This window comes from Somniosus microcephalus, chromosome 29, assembly GCF_052327205.1.
Source record: "Somniosus microcephalus isolate GS21.2 chromosome 29, FLI_Smic_1.0, whole genome shotgun sequence".
In the NCBI taxonomy this organism is placed as follows: Eukaryota; Metazoa; Chordata; class Chondrichthyes; order Squaliformes; family Somniosidae; genus Somniosus; species Somniosus microcephalus.
The window spans coordinates 19140339-19164113 of NC_141015.1; the positions used below are offsets into that span (position 1 = coordinate 19140339).

The 23775-nt window shown below is 46.2% G+C and overlaps 1 protein-coding gene across 1 annotated transcript; it reads left to right on the forward strand.

Moving 5' to 3' along the window:
- The first annotated feature begins 302 nt into the window (after positions 1-302).
- LOC147098517 (eukaryotic translation initiation factor 4E-binding protein 2-like) lies at positions 303-23559 on the forward strand. Its single transcript, XM_085970312.1, has 3 exons — positions 303-651; positions 14152-14340; positions 18844-23559. Exons 1-3 carry the CDS (start codon positions 519-521, stop codon positions 18873-18875), a joined length of 354 nt encoding a protein of 117 aa, XP_085826438.1. The 5' UTR covers positions 303-518; the 3' UTR covers positions 18876-23559.
- Positions 23560-23775: the final 216 nt, after the last annotated feature.

Consider the following 23775-nt stretch of genomic DNA (forward strand, 5'->3'; position numbering starts at 1 on the left):
ATCCCTTTTCCTACATTATAACAGTGACTACACTTCAAAAGTACTTCATTGGAATGTAAAGCGCTTTGGGATGTCCTGAGGTCACGAAAGGCGCTATATAAATGCAAGTCTTTCTTTACATGCAATTGCCAAATATTTTTTGTTTTTTTGGGGTGGGGTAGAGTCACAAAATCATCGCATTGTGTATGAATAAACTAACAAAGGGGGAAGGTTGTCAAAGATTCATGAAGACAAGGGTCCCTTTAAAGTTCACACTCTTGCGGTGCTTCACTGCATGACCAGAAATGAAGATTTGTTCGCTGTGTGTGTGTGTGGTTTTTTTTTTGCACACATCAGGGGGAAGAGGCCAGCCAGTAGGCGGTGCTGCCTGGAGTCAGCTTCACTGGTGGGCGAGGACTGCAAGTGTGCGGACGGGTGGAAGACGGAAAGAGACGCTTTTTTTTTTAAAGAGCCGTTAAACATTTAATTTTTTTTTCTTTTGCATTTGCAAGCGAGATTTGCTTTAAAGAGAAAGGAAGATGTCTACAAGCTGCCAGCAAAGTGAATGCCGAGTAATCCCCACCAGAACGGTGCATCTGAACGATGCAACGCAGCTACCTCATGACTATTGCACTACACCGGGGGGCACGCTCTTCTCCACCACACCCGGAGGTAAGGGGGGGGTTAAATACGGATTCCCCATCAATAATGCAACCTTCCCTGCTCCTGCTACCATCTTATTGCAATGAATGTATCTCTGAAATGCAAAGCGGCCTGGTGCTTTACATGGTACGGGTGTTGCTCTTTAACTCGGTTACAAAGGGAGTGAGGGGGACTTTAACCCAGTAGCGACTGCAAAAAAAAAATAATAAACCTCCGTGCAATATTTTTGCAATAAAATTTGGCCGGGTCTAGTTAACCTTCGCTCGGCTACATTTGCACACACGGCTGCAGGCCGTTTCGCAAGAAGCTTAACCTCGTGTTGCTGAGCCCGGGGGGGGGTTAACTTTTTAATTATTATTTACATATTTTTGGCAAAATAAAGCAAAATCGAAGTGCACCAGGGTCGAGTCGGAATTAATGCAATCGTGTGGGAATGTTGCACACGTTTTACTGAATTAAACATTTTTTAAAAATGCACAAATCAGGACTTTAAATGGGTTTGGATTCGCTGATCAGTTTCATTTTCCCGGGTTAATGTCCTCTTTGCAACGAGCTCTGTGTCTCTGCACCGAATGCTTTTTAATTCGGGTTTGCAAGGCAAAATGCAACTAATCATAAAGGCCATGCTGATTTTTTTTTTGGGTGGGAGAGGGGGATGATTTGAGTGTTCAGACATTTTTTTCCCCTCCCCTTCAAAGGGGGTTGGATTTCATGTTTTCGACTCGTGATCGCGTCCCGTCCGTCGCGCATAAACAGTGTCAGAAGCGCCCGCCCCCTCTTCCTTCCAGCAGATGTGTCCATTTGCAAGGGTGGGAGGCTTTCTTGGTTTCTGCCTGGCTGGGGTGTGGCCTGTTTTGATGGACCATTTCAGGGTGACACTGGGTTGCTCCCTAGAATCGGCACAACAAATGCATACCCACCCCCTTTTTTTTTTAGGGCATCACAGATATGAGAAATGTGTAGTCCGATCAAACTAAAATAATGCAAACAAAAAAGTCACAACAAAAAACAAAGGGAACCTTCCCAACTCAATCATGTGTTGGAAGAAAAGACTCGCATTTATTCAGCGCTTTTAACGAGCTCAGGACATCCCAAAATGTTTTGCAGCTAATGAAGTACTTTTTGAAGTGGAGTCACTGTTGTAGGAAATGCGGTAGCCAATTTGCGCACAGCAAGCTCCCACGAACAGCAATGTGATAATGACCAGATAAACTGTTTTAGTGATGTTGGTTAAGAGATAAATATTGGCCCCAGGATACGGGAAGAACTCCCCTGCTCTTTGAAATAGTGCCATGGGATCTTTTACTCCGCCTGAGAGAAAAGACGGGGCCTCGGTTTAACGTCCCTTCTGAAAGACCGCACTTTCGACAGTGCAGCGCTCCTTAGTACTGCACTGGAGTGTCAGCCTAGATATTCGTGCTCAAGTCTCTGGAGTTGGACTTGGACTTGAACCCACGACCTTCTAACTCAAGAAGCGAGAGTGCAACTGACTGACGCCTGCTATGTTATCAGTGTCTGCAAGATGCTCTATACTCTGTGGTGCCCTTGGACGTGCAAGGCCTCGAGTGTACACTGCATCTTCCCCAAGGCGACCTGGGCTGGGGTGGGAAATCGGAGGCAGTTATGATAAGCTGAATTCCAAATGGGGGGAGGGCTGAGCAAGAAGGAGAAATGTATTTTAGAAAAATTTCTGGTCCGTGACCCCTTCAACAGGAGTGATAGACTTAGGAATCACTAAAGGGAGAAGGACGCATCCCGACTGTCCATGTGTTATGTACAGTTCATATTTTTGACTTGCATTCAGCGACAGAAATTAGTGCCTCTACCCTCGTTCCTATCTGAAGCTCCTGGTCCAGGGTGGGCAATGAAGCTCAGGAGATCAGGAAAATGTGTGGTGGAGTTTTGATCTCGGAGCAGCAACGTTAGTTGAGGGGGTGATGAGAGAACTGGGGAAGAATGGTGCCAGTGTGAACTTGGGGAGGAAGAGAATCAGACAAGAGTGCTTCTGTGAATTGCTGGGAGTGGGGTGGGGTGGGGCGAGAAGGTCTTGCCATTCTGACAACTGTAGAAACAATTTAATAGATTTAACAACCGACAATACCATTGAATATCCACAAATTCCCTAGTTTTTCCTCAAGAGACGAGAATAAAATTCCCATAATTTCTGCCCCAACCTTCCAGTATATCAATGGTGGAATCTTGGGTATACCTGCAGTTCAGGCTATGATGGACCTGTGTCCCCACTGCGTTTTCAGTATAACTGCATGTTCTAGGCCTATATTCGGGGATGTTTGAGTTATTTAGTCTTTTTAGGTTGAATGTAGGGGGAGCCGAGTCCTGAAAGCAGGAGAGTTATTCTCCAATGGGGTGTGTAGACATGTTTTCTGCTCTGTTCCCCTCCTACCCCTTGTGGCGCACCTACCCCTTGTGGCGCACTATCACAGCATAGAGGTTATGTTACTGGACTAGTAATCCTGGACTGATGATCCAGAGAAATTAGTTCAAATCCCACCATGGCAGCTGGGGAATTTAAATTTAGTTAATTAAAAAAAAAAGCACAGTAATGGTGACCATGATTGTCTGGTTCACTAATGTCCTTTAGGGAAGGAAATCTGCTGACTTTATCCGGTCTGGCCTATATGTGACTCCAGACCCACAGCAATGTGGTTGACTCTTAACTGCCCTCTGAAATGGCCTAACAAGCCAGTCAGTTGTCCGCTGCAAAAAAAACTGCAGTGGTTCAAGAATGCGGCTCACCACTACTACCTCGAGGGCAATTAGGGATGGGCAATAAATGCTGGCCTTGCCAGCGACGCCCACATCCCGTGATTGAATAATTAAAAAAAAAATCCATAGCTGTCCAGAGAAAGGCAGGGTTTACCTGAATTGAGACTATGCTGATTTAACTCTTTTAAGTAAACTATATTGTATTCTCTTGCAAAATACTGCGGGTGCTGGAAATCTGAAATAAAAACAGAAAATGCTGGAAGTACTCGGAAGGCCAGACACCCTCTTTGGAGAGAGAGAAACCGAGTCAACGTTTCAGACGCTGCCTGACTTGCTGAGTATTTCCAGCCTGTTCTGTTTTTATTTGTATTCTCTTGCATTAGCTTCAGGAGGCATAAGGCTGGCTGCCATCAAAATAAAACCGCAGAAGTGATGAAAGGTGCCACCCAAGCATTAACCTGTCTTTTCTTTTTTAGATGCTGATCAAATTGCTGTACATTGCAAACATTTTCTGTTTCTAAATCCTTCAAATACCTGAAGTTAGATTTGTGTTGGTGATAATAGAGCACGAATGCTTAATGTGTTTGTATGACTCTTTCCCTCAAAGGGCTGCGGGTTAGTTGAAATTTTCAAGACTGAGAACAGTAGATTTTTCTTGGGTAAGGGTATTAAGGGATATAGAGTTGAGGAATAGATCAGCCATGATCGAATTGAATGGTGGAACAGCCTCAAAGGGCTGAATGTCCAACTCCTGTTTCTCTATGACATTCACAGAATCACAGAAACCCCACAGTGCAGATAGAGGCCATTTCGGCCCATCGAGCCTGCACCGACACATATCCCACCCGATCCCCGTAACCCCTACACCAACACATATCCCACCCTATCCCCGTAACCCCACGTATTTAATCCCCCTAACACTAAGGGTCAATTTATCATAGCCAATCATCCTAACCCGCACATCTTTGGACTGTGGGAGGAAACCGGAGCACCCGGAGGAAACCCACGCAAACACGGGGAGAATGTGCAAACTCCACACAGACAGTCACCCGAGGCCGGATTCGAACCCGGGTCCCTGGCGCTGTGAGGCAACAGTGAGGCAACAGAGACATTGTTTTCAATGAATGCTTTTAACAAAAAATAAACTAGGGAATGTCTCCATTTCAGTATATGTTCTTTTGACTCCTAGTCATAAAGTTTATTTTCTTGTAGTGATAACCAAAATAATTGCAAATTGCAATCATTTTATATAAAGTGCTTGAAAACGTGATGTGCAAGAACAGTCATCAGGAGCTGACTTGTTTCTAGTCCAGGGCTTGCAAGCTATTCCACTCTTACTAACGTTACTCCTTTTTCCCAGTGGATGGTAATGGAGCCTCGGGCTCTCCAGGGTCGCTGCAAAGTGGTAAAGTGACCCCCACGTAAATGAAAAACCGCGATCCAAGTTATAGTACGTAACCGAGCATCGTGACTCTCGCACAGAGAATGGTCTGCATCACACATTGCAACAATACATTGTAGTAAAATCCTAAATATCGGGAATCTGTAAGTGCCCCCTGACGGAGGTAATGAAGAGAAGCCAGTTAATGTATTCACACCACAGAATAATCTCCTTGAGCAAAAAAAATCTGCAAGCAATCCCAGAAAATGCCTATAAAGAAAAGCTTTTAAAAACTTTATTTATTTAAATATAACCTGATCCCCTGTGGCATTACTGGCAGTAAGTTGGACGATAAGCAGTTGTGTAAGGATAGGAGTTTGTTTTAACTGTGTAATTCCTGCTATCTATGACCTTATTGTGGATGATTGCATTGATATCATGGTCTTGACGCAAACTTGGCTGAGGGGTGATGATGCCTTGCTCCTTACTGAAGCCGCCCCACCTGGCTATACCGTCCACCACCTGCCCTGACAAAATCAGCGCGGTGGCAATGTAGTCATTATCATCCGGTCTCACCTTGGTCTGCCCCCTACTCTGGCACCACCTTCTTTGAGCGTCTCACCTTGTTTCACCCCTTTTGCCTATCCTTTAAAATCCTCATTCTCGGCCGCTCACCCAAGCCCCACTCCAGGTTTCTCACTCTGATATCTTCACTGATTTCCTCCCTCGGCCTCTGCACTGCGCGACTTCTCTTCCTCGGGGATTTCAACCTCCATATCCATTTACCTTGCCCTCTCGCCTCTGAATTCACTGGCCTCCAATCCTCCTCTAACTCCATATTCATGGCCAACCCTTCAACTTCGCCATCTCGTGTGGCCTCTATCCCCAACGTTTCAATCACGGTCTAGGCCAACTCTGATCACTTCCTTGCATTTCTCACTACTCCCACCTTCCAACCCCACTTCCTGCTGCACCTACCCTGGAAGAAACTCCTCCCCCAAGGTAATTCCAACAACACTTTCAAACTCCATAACTGTCTAACCTTTGGCTCTCCATTCACCACAGTGCTTCTGCAGCTAACGATCTGCTCCATCACACACTTACCTCCTGCTTTGATGCCCATTACTCTCAGTGCGAGAGTCAGTATGCTTAGTTATTGTTCTATAACTTTGATCCCTAGAAAAACCCTTACTTTCCCACCATGGTACAGCCCCCATTTTTACTCCCTTCTCCGTCTCCACCCTGCCTCAGCTCATCTGCTGCTGAAACCCTCATGCATTCCTTTGTTACCTGCAGACTCAACTATTCTGATGCTCTCCCTACCGGTCTTCCCTCTTCCACCCTTCGTAGATACGAGACCGTCCAAAACTCTGCTGCCTGTATCCTAACTTGCACCCCTGTGCTCGCTGACCTACATTGGCTCCCGGAAGACCAACGCCTCCATTTAAAAATTCTCATACTCGTGTTCAACCCCCTTTACGGTCTCACTGCTCCCTATCTCTGTAACCTCCGACAACCCTCCAAGAACTCTGCGTTCCTCCAACTCTGGCTTCTTGTGCATTCCCCACTTCCTTCGCGCCTCATTGGTGGCCGTGCCTTCAGCTGTCTAGGCTCGAAGCTCTGGAATTCCCTCCCCAAACCTCTCCGCCTCTCCTCCTTTTTAAGATGCTCCTTAAAACCTACCTCTTTGACCAAGCTTTTAGTCACTTGTCTTAATATCTTCTTATCTCTAGAGTGTCCTAGGCCCAACCATCTTCATTAATGACCTTCCCTCCAACATAAGGTCAGAAATGGGGCTGTTCGCTGACGACTGCACAGTGTTCAGCGCCATTCACAACTCCAGATAATGAAGCAGTCCATGCCCGCATGCAACATGACCTGGACGACGTTCAGGCTTGGGCTGATAAGTGGCAGGTAACATTCGCACCACAGAAGTGCCAGGCAATGACTATCTCCAACAAGAGAAAGTTTAAACACCGCCCCATGACATTCAATGGTATTGCCATCGCCGAATCCCCCACCTTCAACATCCTGGGGGTTACCATTGACCAGAAACTTAACCGGACCAACCGCATAAATACTGTGGCAACAAGAACAAGTCAGAGTCTAGGTATTCTGCGGCAAGTGTCTCACCTCCTGACTCCACAAAGCCTTTCCACCATCTACAAGACACAAGGAGTGTGACGGAATACTCCCCACTTGCCTGGATGAGTGCAGCTCCAACAACACTAGAAACTTGACATCATCCGGGACAAAGCAGCCCATTTGATTGGTACCCCATCCACCACCTTAAACATTCACTCCCTCCACCACCGACGTACCGTGGCTGCAGTGTGTACCATCTACAAGATGCACTGCAGCAACTCGCCAAGGCTTCTTCGGCAGCACCTCCCAAACCCGCGACCTCTTCCACCTAGAAGGACAAGGGCAGCAGGCGCATGGGAACACCACCAGCTCCAAGTTCCCCTCCAAGTCACACACTATCCTGACTTAGAAGTATATTGCCGTTCCTTCATCGTCGTTGGGTCAAAATCCAGGAACTCACTCCCTAACAGCACTGTGGGAGTACCTTCACCACACGGACTGTTGCGGTTCAAGAAGGTGACTCACCACCACCTTCTCGAGGGCAATTAGGGATGGGCAATAAATGCTGGCCTTGCCGGCGACGCCCACATCCCATAAACAAATTTTTTGAAAATGTGACTCGGTGCTGTGAAGCACCTTGGGACGTTTTACTATGTTGAAGGCGCTGTATAAATACAAGTTATTGTAATTCACCACAATGTATTTTCTATAGTAAAGCTGTGTCCCTTTAAAGCAACATGGTCTAATTATTAAGTAAACCCAAATCGATGTTACTCACAATTTAATTGCTTGGACGGGTAGCATTGCAACTTGTAAAATCCTCATTAAAAAATGTTTTCTACCTCCTAGTTTGGGAGAATGTAACTTCTGATTCTGATAGGTTTAATTCCTGTCCTCCAACTAGTTTGATTGGTCCTGACAGCAGGCTGCAGCTAATCTGGTTCTTGCAGACTCCAATCCCACCTCCAATTCCAGCAAAAACTTGTGGTTTTTTGTAAACCACGACAGTTTAAGCTTGCTGCTGGCATCTATGTTTGCCTGGGCTGTGCACTGGTACCCACTAGCTATAGAACAACAATAGATGGTACACTCTCAAGGTACACAGCAGGTAGAGCCTGTGTAGTGTAGCTAAAGCTATTCATCCAACTCCTGTGTCCGTATTTGGCTATGGGCATGGTTAATGGGCAATCGGATGTTCCCATTATACCAAGAATGTGTTAGTGCTGGAATGTTTGCAGGGGAACCAGAGATATTCAGAAACCCAGTGGTAGGAAGGCCTCGACTATGAGTCAGAACAATCAGTAGGATTATTACTGACCAAATCTACTCCACTGCCTTCTGTAGCTGAGGAATTTGACTAGTTTCATAAGCCGTTCATTGGCGTGGCCCAGTCTTTTAGCACTGCCATTGCAAAGTATTCATTGCGCCCTTTGCCATCAGGTGGAAATGTAATAAACAAGAAATCAATTGGGAATTCAAGAAATCAAATCGGGAATTCAGAAAAAACTTCTTTACCCAGAGAGTGGTGAGAATGTGGAACTTGCTGCCACAGGGAGTGGTTGAAGCGAATTGTCTAGATGCATTTAAGGGGAGGCTAGATAAGCATATGAGGGAGAAGGGAATAGAGGGTTACGCTGATAAGTTAGATGAGGAAAGACAGACTGGAGGAGGCTCGAGTGGAGCATAAACACCGGCATGGACTGGCTGGGCTGAATATCCTATGTAACGAGCTTTGGTTGCCAGGAATTGATATGAAGGGCACCAGCTGAGATGGATAGCAGGTGATAGGACTCCTGTTCCATCCTTGTCCATTACCGGTCACATGGGCCCATTCCAACATGAAGCAGATCTACATGTCAACTAAAAAGCGTTGGGGTACATTATCGCTGTGTGATTGTTTGGGAATTGCAAACACGTGAACCTTGTTCAGGGCCTGCGAGCACTCCGCAAGAAGCAGGTGGCCCATAGATAGAAACATAGAAAAATAGGAGCAGCATTCGGCCCTTTGAGCCTGCTCCGCCATTCAATATGATTATGGCTGATCCTCTCTCTCAATACCATATTCCCGCTCTCTCCCCATACCCCTTGATGCCTTTTGCGTCTAAAAATCTATCTATCTCCTTCTTAAATATATTCAGTGACTTGGACTCCACAGCCTTCTATGGTAGAGAATTCCACAGGTTCACCACCCTCTGAGTGAAGAAATTTCTCCTCATCTCGGTCCTAAATGTCCTACCCCGTATCCTGAGACTGTGACCCCTATTTCTAGACCCCCCAGCCAGGGGAAATATCCTCCCTGCATCCAGTCTGTCTAGCCCTGTCAGAATTTTATACGTTTCAATGAGATCCCCTCTCATTCTTCTAAACTCTAGTGAATACAGGCCTAGTTGACCCAATCTCTCTTCATACGACAGTCCTGCCATCCTAGGAATCAGTCTGGTGAACTTTCGCGGCACTCCCTCTATGGCAAGTATATCCTTTCTTAGGTAAGGAGACCAAAACTGCACACAGTACTCCAGGTGTGGTCTCACCAAGGCCCTGTATAACTGTAGTAAGACATCCTTGCTCCTGTACTCAAATCCTCTTGCAATGAAGGCCAACATACCATTTGCCTTCCTAACTGCTTGCTGCACCTGCATGTTTGCTTTCAGTGATTGGTGTACAAGGACACCCAGGTCCCTTTGTACATCAGCATTTCCCAATCTAGCACCATTTAAATAATACTCTACCTTTCTGTTTTTCTTACCAAAGTGGATAACTTCACATTTAGCCACGTTCTACTGCATCTGCCATGTATTTGCCCACTCACTCAACTGTCTAAATCGCCTTGAAGCCTCTTTGCATCCTCCTCACAACTCACAATCCTACCTAGTTTTGTGTCGTCAGCAAACTTGGAAATATTACATTTGGTTTCCTCATCCAAATCATTGATATATATTGTGAATAGCTGGGGCCCAAGCACTGATCCCTGCAGTACCCCGCCTGCCACCCCGAAAAAGACCCATTTATTCCTACTCTCTGTTTCCTGTCTGTTAACCAATTTTCAATCCATGCCAGTATATTACCCCCAATCCCATGTGCTTTAATTTTGCACACTAACCTCTTATGTGGGACTTTATCAAAGGCCTTCTGAAAATCCAAATACACCACATCCACTGGTTCTCCCTTATCTATTCTACCAGTTACATCCTCAAAAAACTCCAGTAGGTTTGCCAAACAGAATTTCCCTTTCATAAATCCATGTTGACTTTGTCTGATCCAGTTGATATTTTCTAAGTGTCCCGTTATCGCATCCTTTTATAATAGACTCTAGCATTTTCCCTACTACTGATGTTAGGCTAACCGGTCTGTAGTTCTCTGTTTTCTCTCTTCCCCTCCTTTCTTTTTAAATAGTGTTAAGACCCTGGGTTGTGAATGAGGGGACTCCAAAGCAGAAGCTGTGGGAGTTTGTTTTTAGAACACTGACTGTGCCCAGTATTGACAAAGGAAAATACATCGCTTTGAACTTGGATTGCAACGAGAATGTTGGAAGGGTGGGATGAATGGGGACTGCGGATTGAGAGCAATCTGCACAGCCAGAAGCTGGAGTTGGCCCACTTAAAAGCGAAGGAAATAATGGTTTTGTGGGGCAAGAGGGCCTGTGGCCTTTGTTTTGTCCTGTCTCTCTCTTTATTTCTAGATAAATTGCAGTATTGCTTTACAATATTGTCATATTTGGGAGAACTAGCAGCAGGTTAGATGTGTAAGTTTTGCCTGGGAGTCGTTGTGTATGTCAGAGAGCCTGTTGCAGTTTGAGAATGGAGTTTCTGTATTTGGCACGACAGCACAATATATTGTGTGTGCCTTTTGATTTATTTTTGGGTTTGAGTCTGGAGGGATTTCTCCAGTCCTAGTGTTTTTCCAGCTACAAGTGGAGCAACAGGGGTCACTGAGGGGGGTGGCGGAGGTTCATGTGTATGCCATGATGGCTGGTGTGGCTGCCCTTCCAGTTCTGAGGCTCTGGTATCTCCTTTTGGGCTGACGCTTCTACCAGACCTTGACACAACTAGCAGCTCTGAGCCCTTAGCAATTGAGTGCCTTCACTGGCCCAGAACATAACGTGACCAAAGCAGTGATTTACTTCACACTAAAACAGGAATAAATTTGGAAGTTAAAAGTAAAAGCTGTTGTGTCACTCCTACTGAGTCCAGCCCAGCTGGCCATATTATTGTCTTCATTCCTTCTCCCCTCAGATAAGCTATGACAGAGTTAAAAATATAAACACTGGTGCTTATATCATGATTCCCCCCCGCACCCCCACCCCCCATGGATGTGAGTGGCTCTCCCTCTGGATGCGTCTCGCTCTCCCTCCCTCCACTTCGAAGACCTGTTGGCTGCTACCATTCGTCTAACTCCTACTTTAAACATACACCCGTTGTGAGATTGAAAATAATATCAAGGGGATGGGTAGGAGCATGCAAACAATGACTGACAGGTAAAGACCCTCTGGTCCATCGAGCCTGTCCCCCCCCCCCCCCCCCCCCCCCCCACAATTATGGTACCTTGGCCATATGCACAAGAGGTGTCACCTGGGAGATTAAGGTACCTGGCTCGGGAGCAGTACACCAGGGTTTGTGGGCCACATATGGCTGTAGTTTGAATCTGGTGTACTCTGGCATTCCCTTCCTAAACCCCACTGTCTCTCCACCTCCTTCCGCTCCTTAAAACCCATCTCTCTGACCAGGTCAGCACTAGTGACCCCTGGTTTGTGGGTGTGCAGACATGTGCTGGGAGGAGCTCCAGGCAACTAAAAGGGAAACTTGGCTTTTTGTTTCACACAGTTCCTCTTGTGGAATATTGGAGGACTTGGGGCATGTGATGAAGACATCCTGAAGCCCATTTTCTTCAATACTCTCTTTTACTTGGAAGTTATTGGGTGCCTCATGAGCGGGTGCCCTCATGCTGATACTTCCAGTGGCTGAAAAGAATTGAGGATCAGGATTCTGGATTGTCCAGTGGGCAGATACACTGCTCGGTGTGGTACGGAGCCATGCAGACCTGGAAGGTCCCAGGTGTCATCCCTAGTTTGTGCTGCCTTAGCACAGTATTGTCCAATTCGTTAGTCACTAGCTACATGTTTCTAATTGGGATTCCAGATGTGGCTAACATACCATTTGCCTTCTTAACCGCCTGCTGCACCTGCATGCTTACCTTCAGCGACTGCTGCACAAGGACACCCAGGTCTTGTTGCACTTCCCCTTCTCCCAATCTATTGCCGTTCAGATAATAATCTGCCTTCCTGTTTTTGCCACCAAAGTGGATAACCTTGCATTTATCTACATTATACTGCATCTGCCATGCGTCTGCCCAATCACCCAACCTGTCCAAATCATACTGGAGTTTCTCTGCATCCTCCTCACAGCACACACGCCCACCCAGCTTTGTGTCGTCTGCAAACTTGGAGATATTACATCTAATTCCCTCATCCAGATCATTAATTAATATATATATTGTGAATAGATGGGGTCCTAGCACTGATCCCTGCGGTACCCCACTAGTCACTGCCTGCCACTCGGAAAAAGACCCGTTTATTCCAACTCTTTGCTTCCTGTCTGCCAACCAGTTTTCTATCCAAGTCAGTACCTTACCCCCAATCCCATGTGCTTTAACTTTGCACGCTAATCTCTTATGTGGGACCTTATCGAAAGCCTTCTGAAAGTCCAAATACACCACATCCACTGGTTCTCCCTTATCTATTCTACCAGTTACATCCTCAAAAAATTCCAGTAGATTAGTCAAGCACGATTTACCTTTTGTAAATCCATGTTGACTTTGTCTGATCCTGTCACTGTTTTCCAAGTGCTCTGCTATTACATCTTTTATAATAGACTCTAGCATTTTTCCCATTACCGATGTCAAGCTTACCGGTCTATAATTCCCCGTTTTCTCTCTACCACCTTTTTTAAATAGTGGGGTTACATTAGCTACCCTCCAATCCATGGGAACTGTTCCAGAGTCTATATAGAATTTTGGAAGATGACCAGCAATGCATCTACTATTTCTAGGGCCACTTAAGTACCGTAGGATGTAGATCATCAGGCCCTGAGGATTTATCGGCCTTCAATCCCGTCAATTTCCCCAACACCATTTCCCTACAAGTACTGATTTCATTCAGTTCCTCCCTCTCATTAGACCCTATGTTCCCCGACATCTCTGGGAGGTTATTTGTGTCCTCCTTTGTGAAGACAGAACCAAAGTACTGTATGTATTTAATTGGTCAGCCATTTCTTTACTCCCCCATTATAAATTCCCCTGATTCTGACTGCAAAGGACCTACGCTTGACTTCACCAATCTTTTTCTCTTCACATATCTATAGAAGCTTTTACAGTCAGTTTTTATGTTCCCAGCAAGCTTACTCTCATATTCTATTTCCCCCCTCTTAATTAATCCTTTTGTCCTCCTTTGCTGACTCCTAAACTGCTCCCAATCCTCAGGTTTGCTGCTTTTTCTGGCCAATTTATATGTCCTCTCCTTGGATCTTCTGCTATCCCTAATTTCCCTTGTTAGCCACGGTTGCGCCACCTTTTTTGTTTATAGGCCTAGTCTACTCAATCTCTCCTCATAGGACAATCCCTCCATCCCAGGAATCAGTCTGGTGAACCTTTGTTGCACTCCCTCTAAGGCAAGTATATCCTTCCTTGGGTAAGGAGACCTGTTGAAACCTAGGTGTGAATCATGGAATCTTACAGCACAGAAGGAGGCCATTCAGCCCACCGTGTCTGTGCCGGCTCTTTTGAAAGAGCTCTCCAATTAGTCCCACTCCCCTGCCCTTTTCCCATAGTCTGGCAAATTCCCCCCCCCCCCCCCCCAAAAAAAACCCCCCCACATCTCCACTCTTTTTTTTGTCCATTACATTAAATCTGTGTCCTCTGGTTACAACTCTCCTGCCACTGGTTACAGTTTCTCCCTATCTACTGTATCAAAATCCTTCATAATTTTGAACACCTCTACTAAATCTCCCCTTAACCTTCTCTGCTCTATGGAGAACAACCTCAGCTTCTCCAGTCTCTCCGCATAACTGAAGTCCCTCATCACTGGTACCGTTCTAGTAAGTCTGCACTGCACCCTCTCCAAGGCCTTGACGTCCTTCCTAAAGTGTGAATGAATGAGGTCTGATGTCATAGGCTTGTTAAAAGTCTTAACGCAATCTCTTCTTTTTACTGTAATGTTTTGTGCTCTCTTCAAACAGCTGAGGCGCTGGAATGGTAGCTGAGTGGGACCTCTATTTACAAGTTTAGTTTGACATTTCAAGTGACGTTTATTGAATTTGTTTTAGGCACCCGGATTATTTACGATCGGAAATTTCTCATGGAGTGTCGCCATTCCCCAGTTGCGAAGACCCCACCTCGTTACCTCCCGCACATCCCGGGCGTTACTACCCCCGGCATTGCCGAAGATACCAAGGCAGAAGCGAACGATGCCGGCCACTGTGGTGGTAACAACCGTGAGGGGAAATCAGCCTCCGGTGAGATTTGACAATGATGAAACCGCGAAGTGACTGACGTTTACTAAAGTTTTAATCCTAAATTCATAAACGTTAAATTGGAAGTGATGGGTGATAACGGACCAGTATGTATTAGCAGCATATAGGTGCCGTAACCATGGTTACTGGTCCAGTGAGTGTAATCATAACTATAGTATTTGTTATTAGATGTATAGTATTTGTTATTAGATGTATCTGCATCACACTCGCAGTCACTTATACTCTCCCTCCTTCATGCGCTCTCTCTGGTGCACCTGATCTCTCTTGTGTGTTTACTCTCTCTACCTCTGTGCTCTTCAAATCACTCTTTCTCACTCCTGTCCATTTTCCTAAAGTGTTTCTGCTCTCTTTTCCTCTCGCTCCGCTCCCTATTTGTACATCCCCTGGACCATGCCAGTACTGCCAACTCAAGAATTCACTGGACCACTAGAATTTTTACCCCTTCGACCTTGCTTGGTAACGGTTGGAGGCCCATTAACGCCTAGTGCAGTTTGAGCCAGAAAATAACAGGAATGCAGCCAGTGATTTGGCAGATACATTTTTTTTATGTACGTTTTGTCAGCTGCCTGGGCCCTGAGCTCTGGAATTCCCTCCCTAAACCTCTCCGCCTCTCTCTCCTTTAAGTCGCCCCTTATAACCTACCTCTTTGACCAAGCTTTTGGTCACCTGTCCTGATAGCTCTTCCTTTGGCTCAGTATTTTTGTCTAGTTATGCTTCTGTGACGCGCCTTGGGGCGTGTTTTAATAGCGCTATATAAATGCAGGTTGTTGTAAAACTAACTAGCCTGTAATTACTCCAATTTTTTAAATGGGTACGACACATTGGCCACTCTCAAATCCTCCAGCTCGCGCCCACATTCAGTAAAACCCCAAAATATAATTGCTGGGTCATTGGCGATTGCCGCCTTCCTAATCTCCCTTAGCATACCCCATCAGGCCCTTGTACTTTGTCTTCCTTTAGCTTAACTAACTTATCTAAAGTTTTCCTTGCTGTCCATCATAATGTCACTCAACTGAGCTCTCAACCACTTCAGGATTCATCTCCTCTCCATTATCCTTCTCTTTAGTACAGACTTATTAAATTCCTCCACCATTTTTTTTTTTGATTATCTACTAATTGGCAGTCTCTCTCTCCGGGGTCCCACTAGCTTTTAACAATTCTCTTCCCTGACCCTTGTAAAATACCTCACAGTTCTCTTTGATGTTTTTTAAAAACAAATTATTTCCTCATGCTCCCTCTTGGCTTTCCTCATTCTGCTCTTAACCTCCTTGTTTTCTCGTTCTTCTCTCGTTGGCACATGCACCAAAAGTGCAGTGATTTGCTCTGTGGTACTGCGCTGTGCTCGACGTCTGTCTGTTCATCAGCTCCTCTCGGGCTGGGTGTGCCGGGGGGCTAGCTGCTCCATGCAGCAGAACCTCTGCAGCTCCCACCTGAGGGGCTCACAGATCCAAGTGACTGGTCAGCGCTCCAGTCATTTTCTCAAAGCAACCGCCGCCTTGAGATCTGCCTCACCTCTGAATGGCTGAGGGGTCCAGATGGGGTGGAGCTTTCTCAGGAAACTGCCCCACGTTTCTCCCCAATACATAATCTCGGCTGTCACACCCAGTGTAGTACTGAGGGAGCGCTGCACTGTCGGAGGTGCCATCTTTCGGATGAGACATTAAACCGAGGCCCCGTCTGCCCTCTCGGGTGGATGTAAAAAATCCCATTGCACTTTTCGAAGAAGAGCAGGGGAGTTCTCCCTGGTGTCCAGACCAATATTTATCCCCCAACCAACATCACTAAAACAGATTGTCTGGTCATTATCATATTGCTATTTATGGGATCTTGCTGTGTGCAAATTGGCTGTCGCGTTTCCCACAATACAACAGTGACTCCTCTTCAAAAATTGTAATAGGCTGTAAAGTGCTTTGAGATGTCCTGAGGTTGTGAAAGGTGCTATATAAATGTAAGTCTTTTTCTTTTTACTGCCTGCCCCCTTATCGCCAGTGCTACCTGACCCAGCCTCGCGATTACTCCACTAACTTGTTTACGCCAGACGCACTGGCCGGAATTTCCCGCTCCCAGCCTGCGATTTTTCCCCACTCACTAAAACAAATGGGCAGGAAAATCGCAGGCTGGGGAGCAGGGTATCGGAAAACTGCAGCTGGTGTGTGTATCCGTGGGTGGTGCCAAGAAGTGTTCTTCAGCAATACTTGAGGTGCTGGCCTCCCCTGGGACGGTGAAGACAGCGCGTGGAATTTAAATGGGTACCATGAGCAATGCTGTGGACAAGGCTCGGGGGAGGAGACCTTTGGGGCTGTCGGTGGGCAGGCTGAGGAACAAGGAATGTACACAGGCCTGATGCCAAGCAGTGATTTGGCCAAACAACAGTTCCACAATGTGCTTTTCTGTCCCTACTTTAGGGGGTTTCCTGGAATTGACCGGCACCTGCACCCATCAGAGCTCTCCGATCGGGCTCGGTTTTGGCTGGTGATGTGCCGCACAGTTATTGAAAATCTGTGGTCTAGAGAGGACCCTGAAGGCATACATCGAACACTGGATTCTCTGGTTGATGCCTTATTCCCAATGCTGCCACAGCTGTCACCAGTTAACTCGGCACAGACTGGGGATTGCCCTAGGACATTCCTGGGCTGTGTGGCTGAGAGACTAAGTGGGCCTTTGCGTTTAACCCGTTTCCTTCGCTCTCTGGTTAAAACGGCAGGTTTCTGCTTGACTACTTGCTTTTTAAATGACCCTCGGTAAATAAAAATGGAAGCTGTTCTGTCGCTTCACATCTCTCCACAGCCTTGCACCTTTCTGCCACTGCAACCATCTCCAGCTATACACCTCCTCTCGCAGCCGCTCACACTCTCAACTCGCTTTGCCCCTAGCATTAGCGGCCGAGCATTCAGCCCAGCTCTCTGAACTTCCCTCCTTGAATCCCTCTGCCTCGTTTCTTCTCCGTCTTTTTTTTTTAAAAGGCTGCCTCAAAACCGACCTTTTGGATCCAGCCTTCAGTCAGTTGTCCAAACCCCTCTCCCAAGGCTCAGCACCCATTCTCCTTATTATACCTTGTCTGTTATATAAATACTTCTAATCGTTGCTGTAATCCGAGCTGGGGGGCAGTTTAGTGAAGTTTCCCCAGTTACACTGTATCATGTCAGCAGGACGTGACTATTTTGTGTTCGTATGTGAGTGTATAGGCACAAGCAGTGGGTCGCATTCTCGCCCCTTCAGTCAAAGTTGTAGGTTCAAGTCCCACTCCAGAGATTTAAAGCACATAATCTAGGCTGACACTTCAGTGCAGTACTGAGTTGGTGCTGCACTGTCGGAGGTGCTGATTTTCAGATGAAACATTGAACCGAAGCCACATCTGCCATGGTGGATGTAAAAGATCCCATGGCACTTTTCGAAGAAGAGCAGGGGTGTGCTCCCTGGTGTCCTGAACAATCCTCAACCGACATCGCTGAAACAGATTATCTGGACGTTTATCTCATTGATGTTTGTGGGACTTTGCTCTGCTTAAAAAAAAAAAGACATGCATTTATATAGCACCTGTCACAACCTCAGGACGCCCCAAAGCGCTTTACAGCCAATGAAGTAGTCACTGTTGTAACGTAGGCAGCCGATTTCAGCACAGCCAGTCCCTAGCACATCCAGCTCGCGAGGAGCTCATGAGCAGACAGCTACTGGACACAGCACAGTTCCAGAGCAAATCACTGCCTTTGTTGAATCTGCTGCGACATAGATGCAAACAAATGCAATGGGGCCAACTAAAGAAGATTCAGCCTAGATTTTGTGCTCGTGTCACTGAAGTGGGAACCTTCTGATGCAGAGACGAGAGGCTGACACTTTGGTTCCGTGTTAGCAACAGTGACTACACTTCAAAAGTAATTCATTGGCTGTGAAGCGGCGTGGGATGTCCCGAGGAGGTGAAAGTTGCTATATAAATGCAAACTTTTTTTTCATTCCTTCTAACTCAATTAAAGTCACTGGCATGTGTGTAAATTAGGTGAGGCCCCTTAATGTGGGTCTGGGTCCCACTGGCACTGATTGAGGTGAGTGGTTGGACCTGAACTGGAATTTCAGCTGAATTGGCCTCCGTGCTGATACACTATCAATTCCTCATAAAAGACAGAGAGTTAATTAATAGGCTTTTATTAGCAAAGAACAGAGCATGCCTCTCGTGGTAGCCTGGTATCCAAAAGGGCAGGGGACTGCAGAGCAGTCACCTTTATACCCGGGCATGTGGGCGGAGTCAGCTGAGGCATGCAAAGACACAACAGTGTGCAACAAGAGCAACAACAACAATAACAGTAGTGGTTTACCACACGTGCATAACCAGGTTGTGTGATTTATTCGTTGCTCAAGCCTCGGTCTGATCGGTGGCGATTTTCCCCAGCTGCTCTCCCTCCCTTTGACTCGCACTCGCCTCCTCTGATCCCGCTTAAGAGAGTTTTACGCACCAAAATATTGACGGGTGATTCTCTCTTTTTTTCCCAGGGGAGGATGCTCAGTTTGAGATGGACATCTAAGCTTTCCGTGCGCTGACTGCAGACTCCACTTCTCGACGCTTCGACGACCAGGCTTGTGGTTCCAAACGCACGGGCCTTCGCGGTGGCACACAAGCTCTCATGAAATCTGCCCCAAAAAAAAAGTTCACGCCAATAAGTTTTGCCTGTGGCCGGCGGTCAACCCTGCAACATTTACACTTCGTCCACACGACCTTTAAATCATGTTTTTTGCAGCGAAATAAGTTGGTCCTAATTTTCCACCGGATTCTTGGAAATAATGGGGGGAAATCGCCCTTTTTGTTGCGAGAAAGGTGAAAGTTTTGTTAATGGACAGAAGAAAATTATTTTTTAAACTATTTGTATGCAAAGCAATCTTGAAGCAGTTTCCATAATGCAACACTGTATTATAGCAGCTGAGCGTAATGTTTCCTTTTAAATTGTGGTTGGAAAGGGGTTTTGGTACGAAGCCATTATGTTGTCCCCTCTCTTTTTATTTTTGGAATGACGTGGAATGCTGTGTTGAGTTCTGCGAAAACCCACAGTGAGCTCCTTGCTTATCGATTTTAATTATAATCCGTTGAATTCCCAAGCCACCAGTGTTTTTCTTTTAATCTAATGTTCTGCAAGTTTTATTTTAAAGCAGTGTAATTTAAGTGCTGCTTCATTGACCATTTCTGCTGCCTTGATGTTTTCCCACCACTCCATCCTCAAGATGGGGCACATATCCCGATGCGCTTCACTCCTGTGAATAGGAAACCATGCCAGTCCTAGCAAGGCGCAATTAAATAAGCATCTTGGACCTGAATGGGAAGAGCGTGGGTGTATATGCTTGGCGAAGTCCACAGTTAATAGCAGATCGCACTGGGAACTGCGTGGTATTGTGTTTATACAGTGGCCAACTAATTGTTAGATTTGGAAACGTTTTTTGTTAGCAATGTCAATGAATGGGCCTATCTTGTATTTATTTAGTGGGCATAATGAGATACTGTAGTTGCTTGCATTGGGTTGGTTCTATATACAGTTCCTCCAGGCTGGCTCAGGTCCTACAGTGCATGGAGATTGCAGTATTTGTCCTTTTTTTTTCCTGAAGCATTTTATGCAACATTTTTCCACAGTTAAGTGTTTGGGTTGGTGAGTTTCCGTGTTTATTATTCTTAACCCGGTCCCGTGGAGCAGCTTCCGACGGTCAGAAGGCCAACTGTGGAAGATGTAGTACCGCCTTGGCATAGCCTGTTTTGGGGCTGCTAGGATTCAGTCATCGAGTTGAAGCTAATTCTGGATTTTTAGAAACTGGAGATGGTTGTAAATACACAGCAGGTCTGGCGGTAGCGGGCAGAGAGAGATAGGTCAGCACTTGAGGAAGAAATGCTCTGCTTTGGAACTCTGATCGTAGAATGTCACCGTGCCAAAACAGGCCATTCAGCCCATCAAGTCTCCGCCCATGATTTTCCCCCATATGAGCTGTCTGTCTAAACCCACTCTCCTCACTCCCCACACACTTCAATATTCCTTTTTTTTTTAAAGTAACTAATTCTCTTTGTAAAAGAATTTATGGACTCTGCTTCAGCTTTGTTTGTGGGAGAGAATTCCACTTTCTAATCCTTTTTTTCTTAAATAAAAAAAGAAAATCTCCAGCTGAAGGATGTCACCTGGCCCTTTGACCCGTCTTTCTCTTGCAGGTGCTGATTGACAAACTGTGCGGTTTCTAGCATTCTCTGTTCTTCGTAACTTCGAGCGGGCGGGTACAGTTTTTCTTTTGACGGGGTTTGTAGCCGACGTGTCACTGCGTTGCTGCTGTAAGTAATTAATACTCTGAACAAATTTAATAAAATCAGCTGCTCTGGTAATCTGAGGCTGGTGGGAGATCAACTCAAATGGCAAACAAAAAAATTGGTAAATTATGGATTTTTTTATTTGGTGGAGCAGAGAATTTTGCTCCAATAACCAGAGGGACCCTAGCTCCGTGACTCTCCTGAATGTCAGATAACTGTTTTTCGGCACAAATGGTGTTTGCGTCACTTTTTTTTTTATAAAGAGACCTTTTATTGGTTGAGACCTGTTGCCTTTCACCATCATTTTGTGCCTGTTTGGACAGTGTTTTCACCTCAATCACAAGTAGATGCCAACTGATTGTGAAAATCACTCGCACAGAAACAGATCTCAGAAACATCCAACTTTTGTTTCAGATTTTGAATCCTGATTGACTTTTCATCTGTCTCCTGCCACCCCTTCCCCCCGGCAAGCCAGGGGCACGCACCAGGCCAACTTTAGTGCCCCTTCCGCCTCCTTGGCTCAAATCGGTTAACATGGCACAGATTGGGCATCGTACCTGGGACCTTCCTACAAAGTGTAGCCCAGAGCAGGGCCGTCTCCTGTGCACAGATCATTTTTGCCCTGCACCTCTAACTGAAGGCGGCCATCTTATACCCGAGTATGGAGTCGGGATTGGAAATGCCGCCGCCATTTTGCGGCTTTACCCTCCTGGTAAAATCGCTGTTGGATAAATGTGGGGCGGCATTCTCTGGACTGCCCCCGCTATTTCCTGTACCATTACTGCCATGGGTTTATCTATGCTCACTCGCGTTCCCTTTATAGCTCTTCAAGGTGTGAGGGGGAAGACTTATATTTCCACTCTGTTTCACCCCTGAAAGTGTTGACTCATGCTACAAGTGCTGACCGCCTTAGTCTAGATAGTGAGTATCGACAAGCTATTTGACTACAGGCTGGTGGCAGCCAATCCTGATCCTCCACTACACACTCAGTCTTTTAATGTGGTCATGCGATTTCCAAGTAGATTAATTGGTTAATTTTCTTTCCACCTTTGGGTTCAATGAAGCCAATTGTAGTGCCACGGCTCCTCCCCATCTCCCAGTATTATCGGGTGGAGATTAACCTCGGGGACTTCCAACTCCCTTTGAATTCTGCACCACGGAACCATCCGACGGCCCATCAAGGCTGCTTTTCAAATTGAGATGTGTAATTGTGCCTCCTCCTGGTGTGTAGCAGGCCAGGAAGGCTCCAGATTCAATCGCTTGTCTGTGCTGAGTTAGCTGTCCCCAGCTAGAGTATTAACCGTGGGAGCCCCATAACTAGGGGAGGGGGGGGGGGGGACTAGACTTTACACTCTTCATTGCTATCCAGTGGTTGTGTAAGACAGGAGGATAGAATAAAGGTTGGCTGTGATGCCCTCATGGGTGAACAGCAAGCCAACACTCGCTGTCTCAGGTTTATACGCAGGTCGTCACTTGGGTAAAATACCAAATGAGCACTGCCATACTCGAGGGAACCATACTTCAGTCATCAAGAGGAGTTTGAAAGGGCAAAACTGTACCAACATCACGTGTACAGCCTTATGTACCACTGGCATGCATGGTGAGTGCGCAGTATACATGTGTATAGCAGCATGTGGACTGAGTACATCAGCATGCTGGCTCAGTTTTAAAATAAAAGCTAATACTCCCATTCTGTGACGGGAGGAATGGTGTGGGTCGGTGGTGGCAAAACCACTCCAGTAACAGTAAGTGGTTAGCCCGGTCCCTGCTCTCGTGTCTTGGTTGCTGATCACTTCCTTGCACCCATTGCAGTTTCTAATCGTGTGAAATCGGAGGTCACCTCTAATATCTGCGGCTCTTGCAAACCAGAAAAGTTGGTTTCTTTTACGTTGACTTTTTGACGCGCATCACTTGTGGAGGTTATCGGGAGCTGACCGTGTTTGCCTGGCTCCGGTTTCCTGCTCGGGAATAGAGCCTAGGGTTGCCAACTCTGGCTGGACATATTCCTGGAGGTGTCATCACATGACCCCCTGCCTCCAACCGTGTGGTGCACCGCGTCCCGCACTCATCAGAAAGCGAATAAACGGCATTATCCAATTGGATGATTCTTGACCGTTAGTCAGATACAGGAAACTTTGTGCTATCCGGCACCGACGGGACCGAGCTGTTGCCGTCCCATCAAAACTGCCGGACAAACCAGCGCTAATGTTGAAACATACGGAGATTTTGAGCTCCGTATCTGGCAACAAACCCTGTTGCTTAGCAACAGCTTCTAAACAGTCGGCCGTACCTTGCAAGCGTCTCTGTAGCTTAGCAACAGCTTCAGCGAGACCTTGCAGAGCCTGACTGGTGGGGGAAAAAAAGCAACGAAAAGAAAAAAAAACTAACGAAACGGCTCCTGATTTTTGCCGGTGGCTCGAGCATTCCGGACAGTTAACCCCCGGATAAACCAAAGTTTCCTGTAGCCCCTTTCCCATAATAGACAAAAGTGTTCAAAGAAAATTAAAAAATACAATTTTTTTATTGCCCCTATAATTTTTCTCCTAGGTTGCGCGCAGCAGTGTCTTTAATTTAGCCTTTAATTCCTGGAGACTCCAGGGCAATCCCGAAGGGTTGGCAACCCTAGTAGAGTACGAAAGGATGTTCGATTCCTACCTACCCAGCACTGTCACCGGGTTCAAAGAGCCATTGAAACGGTAGCCACTGTTTCACCGTGAGTCCCAATGTGAAAAGGATGCTCGCTTCCTCTCATTCTGATGGTGACCCCTCCATTATGCTGACCCACTCTCATCTCATCAAATCACATCTGTTGGCAAGCTATCTGCGGTTGGGTGTTGCTCTGGGTATGTTGGTACTACCTGGCTTTATCATCAATGGCAAAATATACTTTGTATGGAATAATGTTTCCAAAAACAATAAACTTTATCCTTTTATATTGTGTTCAAAACCGTAGTGCAGTTTCTCGTGCTTTCTAACTAGTTTTTGGAGCTGTTTAACTTTAGTGTGTTATTTAAAAGCACAGAGTTGGTTGGGCCAGTTGATTGGGGGCCAAAGGATCCTTGGCTTGAATCATGGCTGGCTTCACTCAGCATTCCATCCTCCCAAATGATTTAAAAGACACCACATCTGGATAAGAGGAGAGTGCGGAA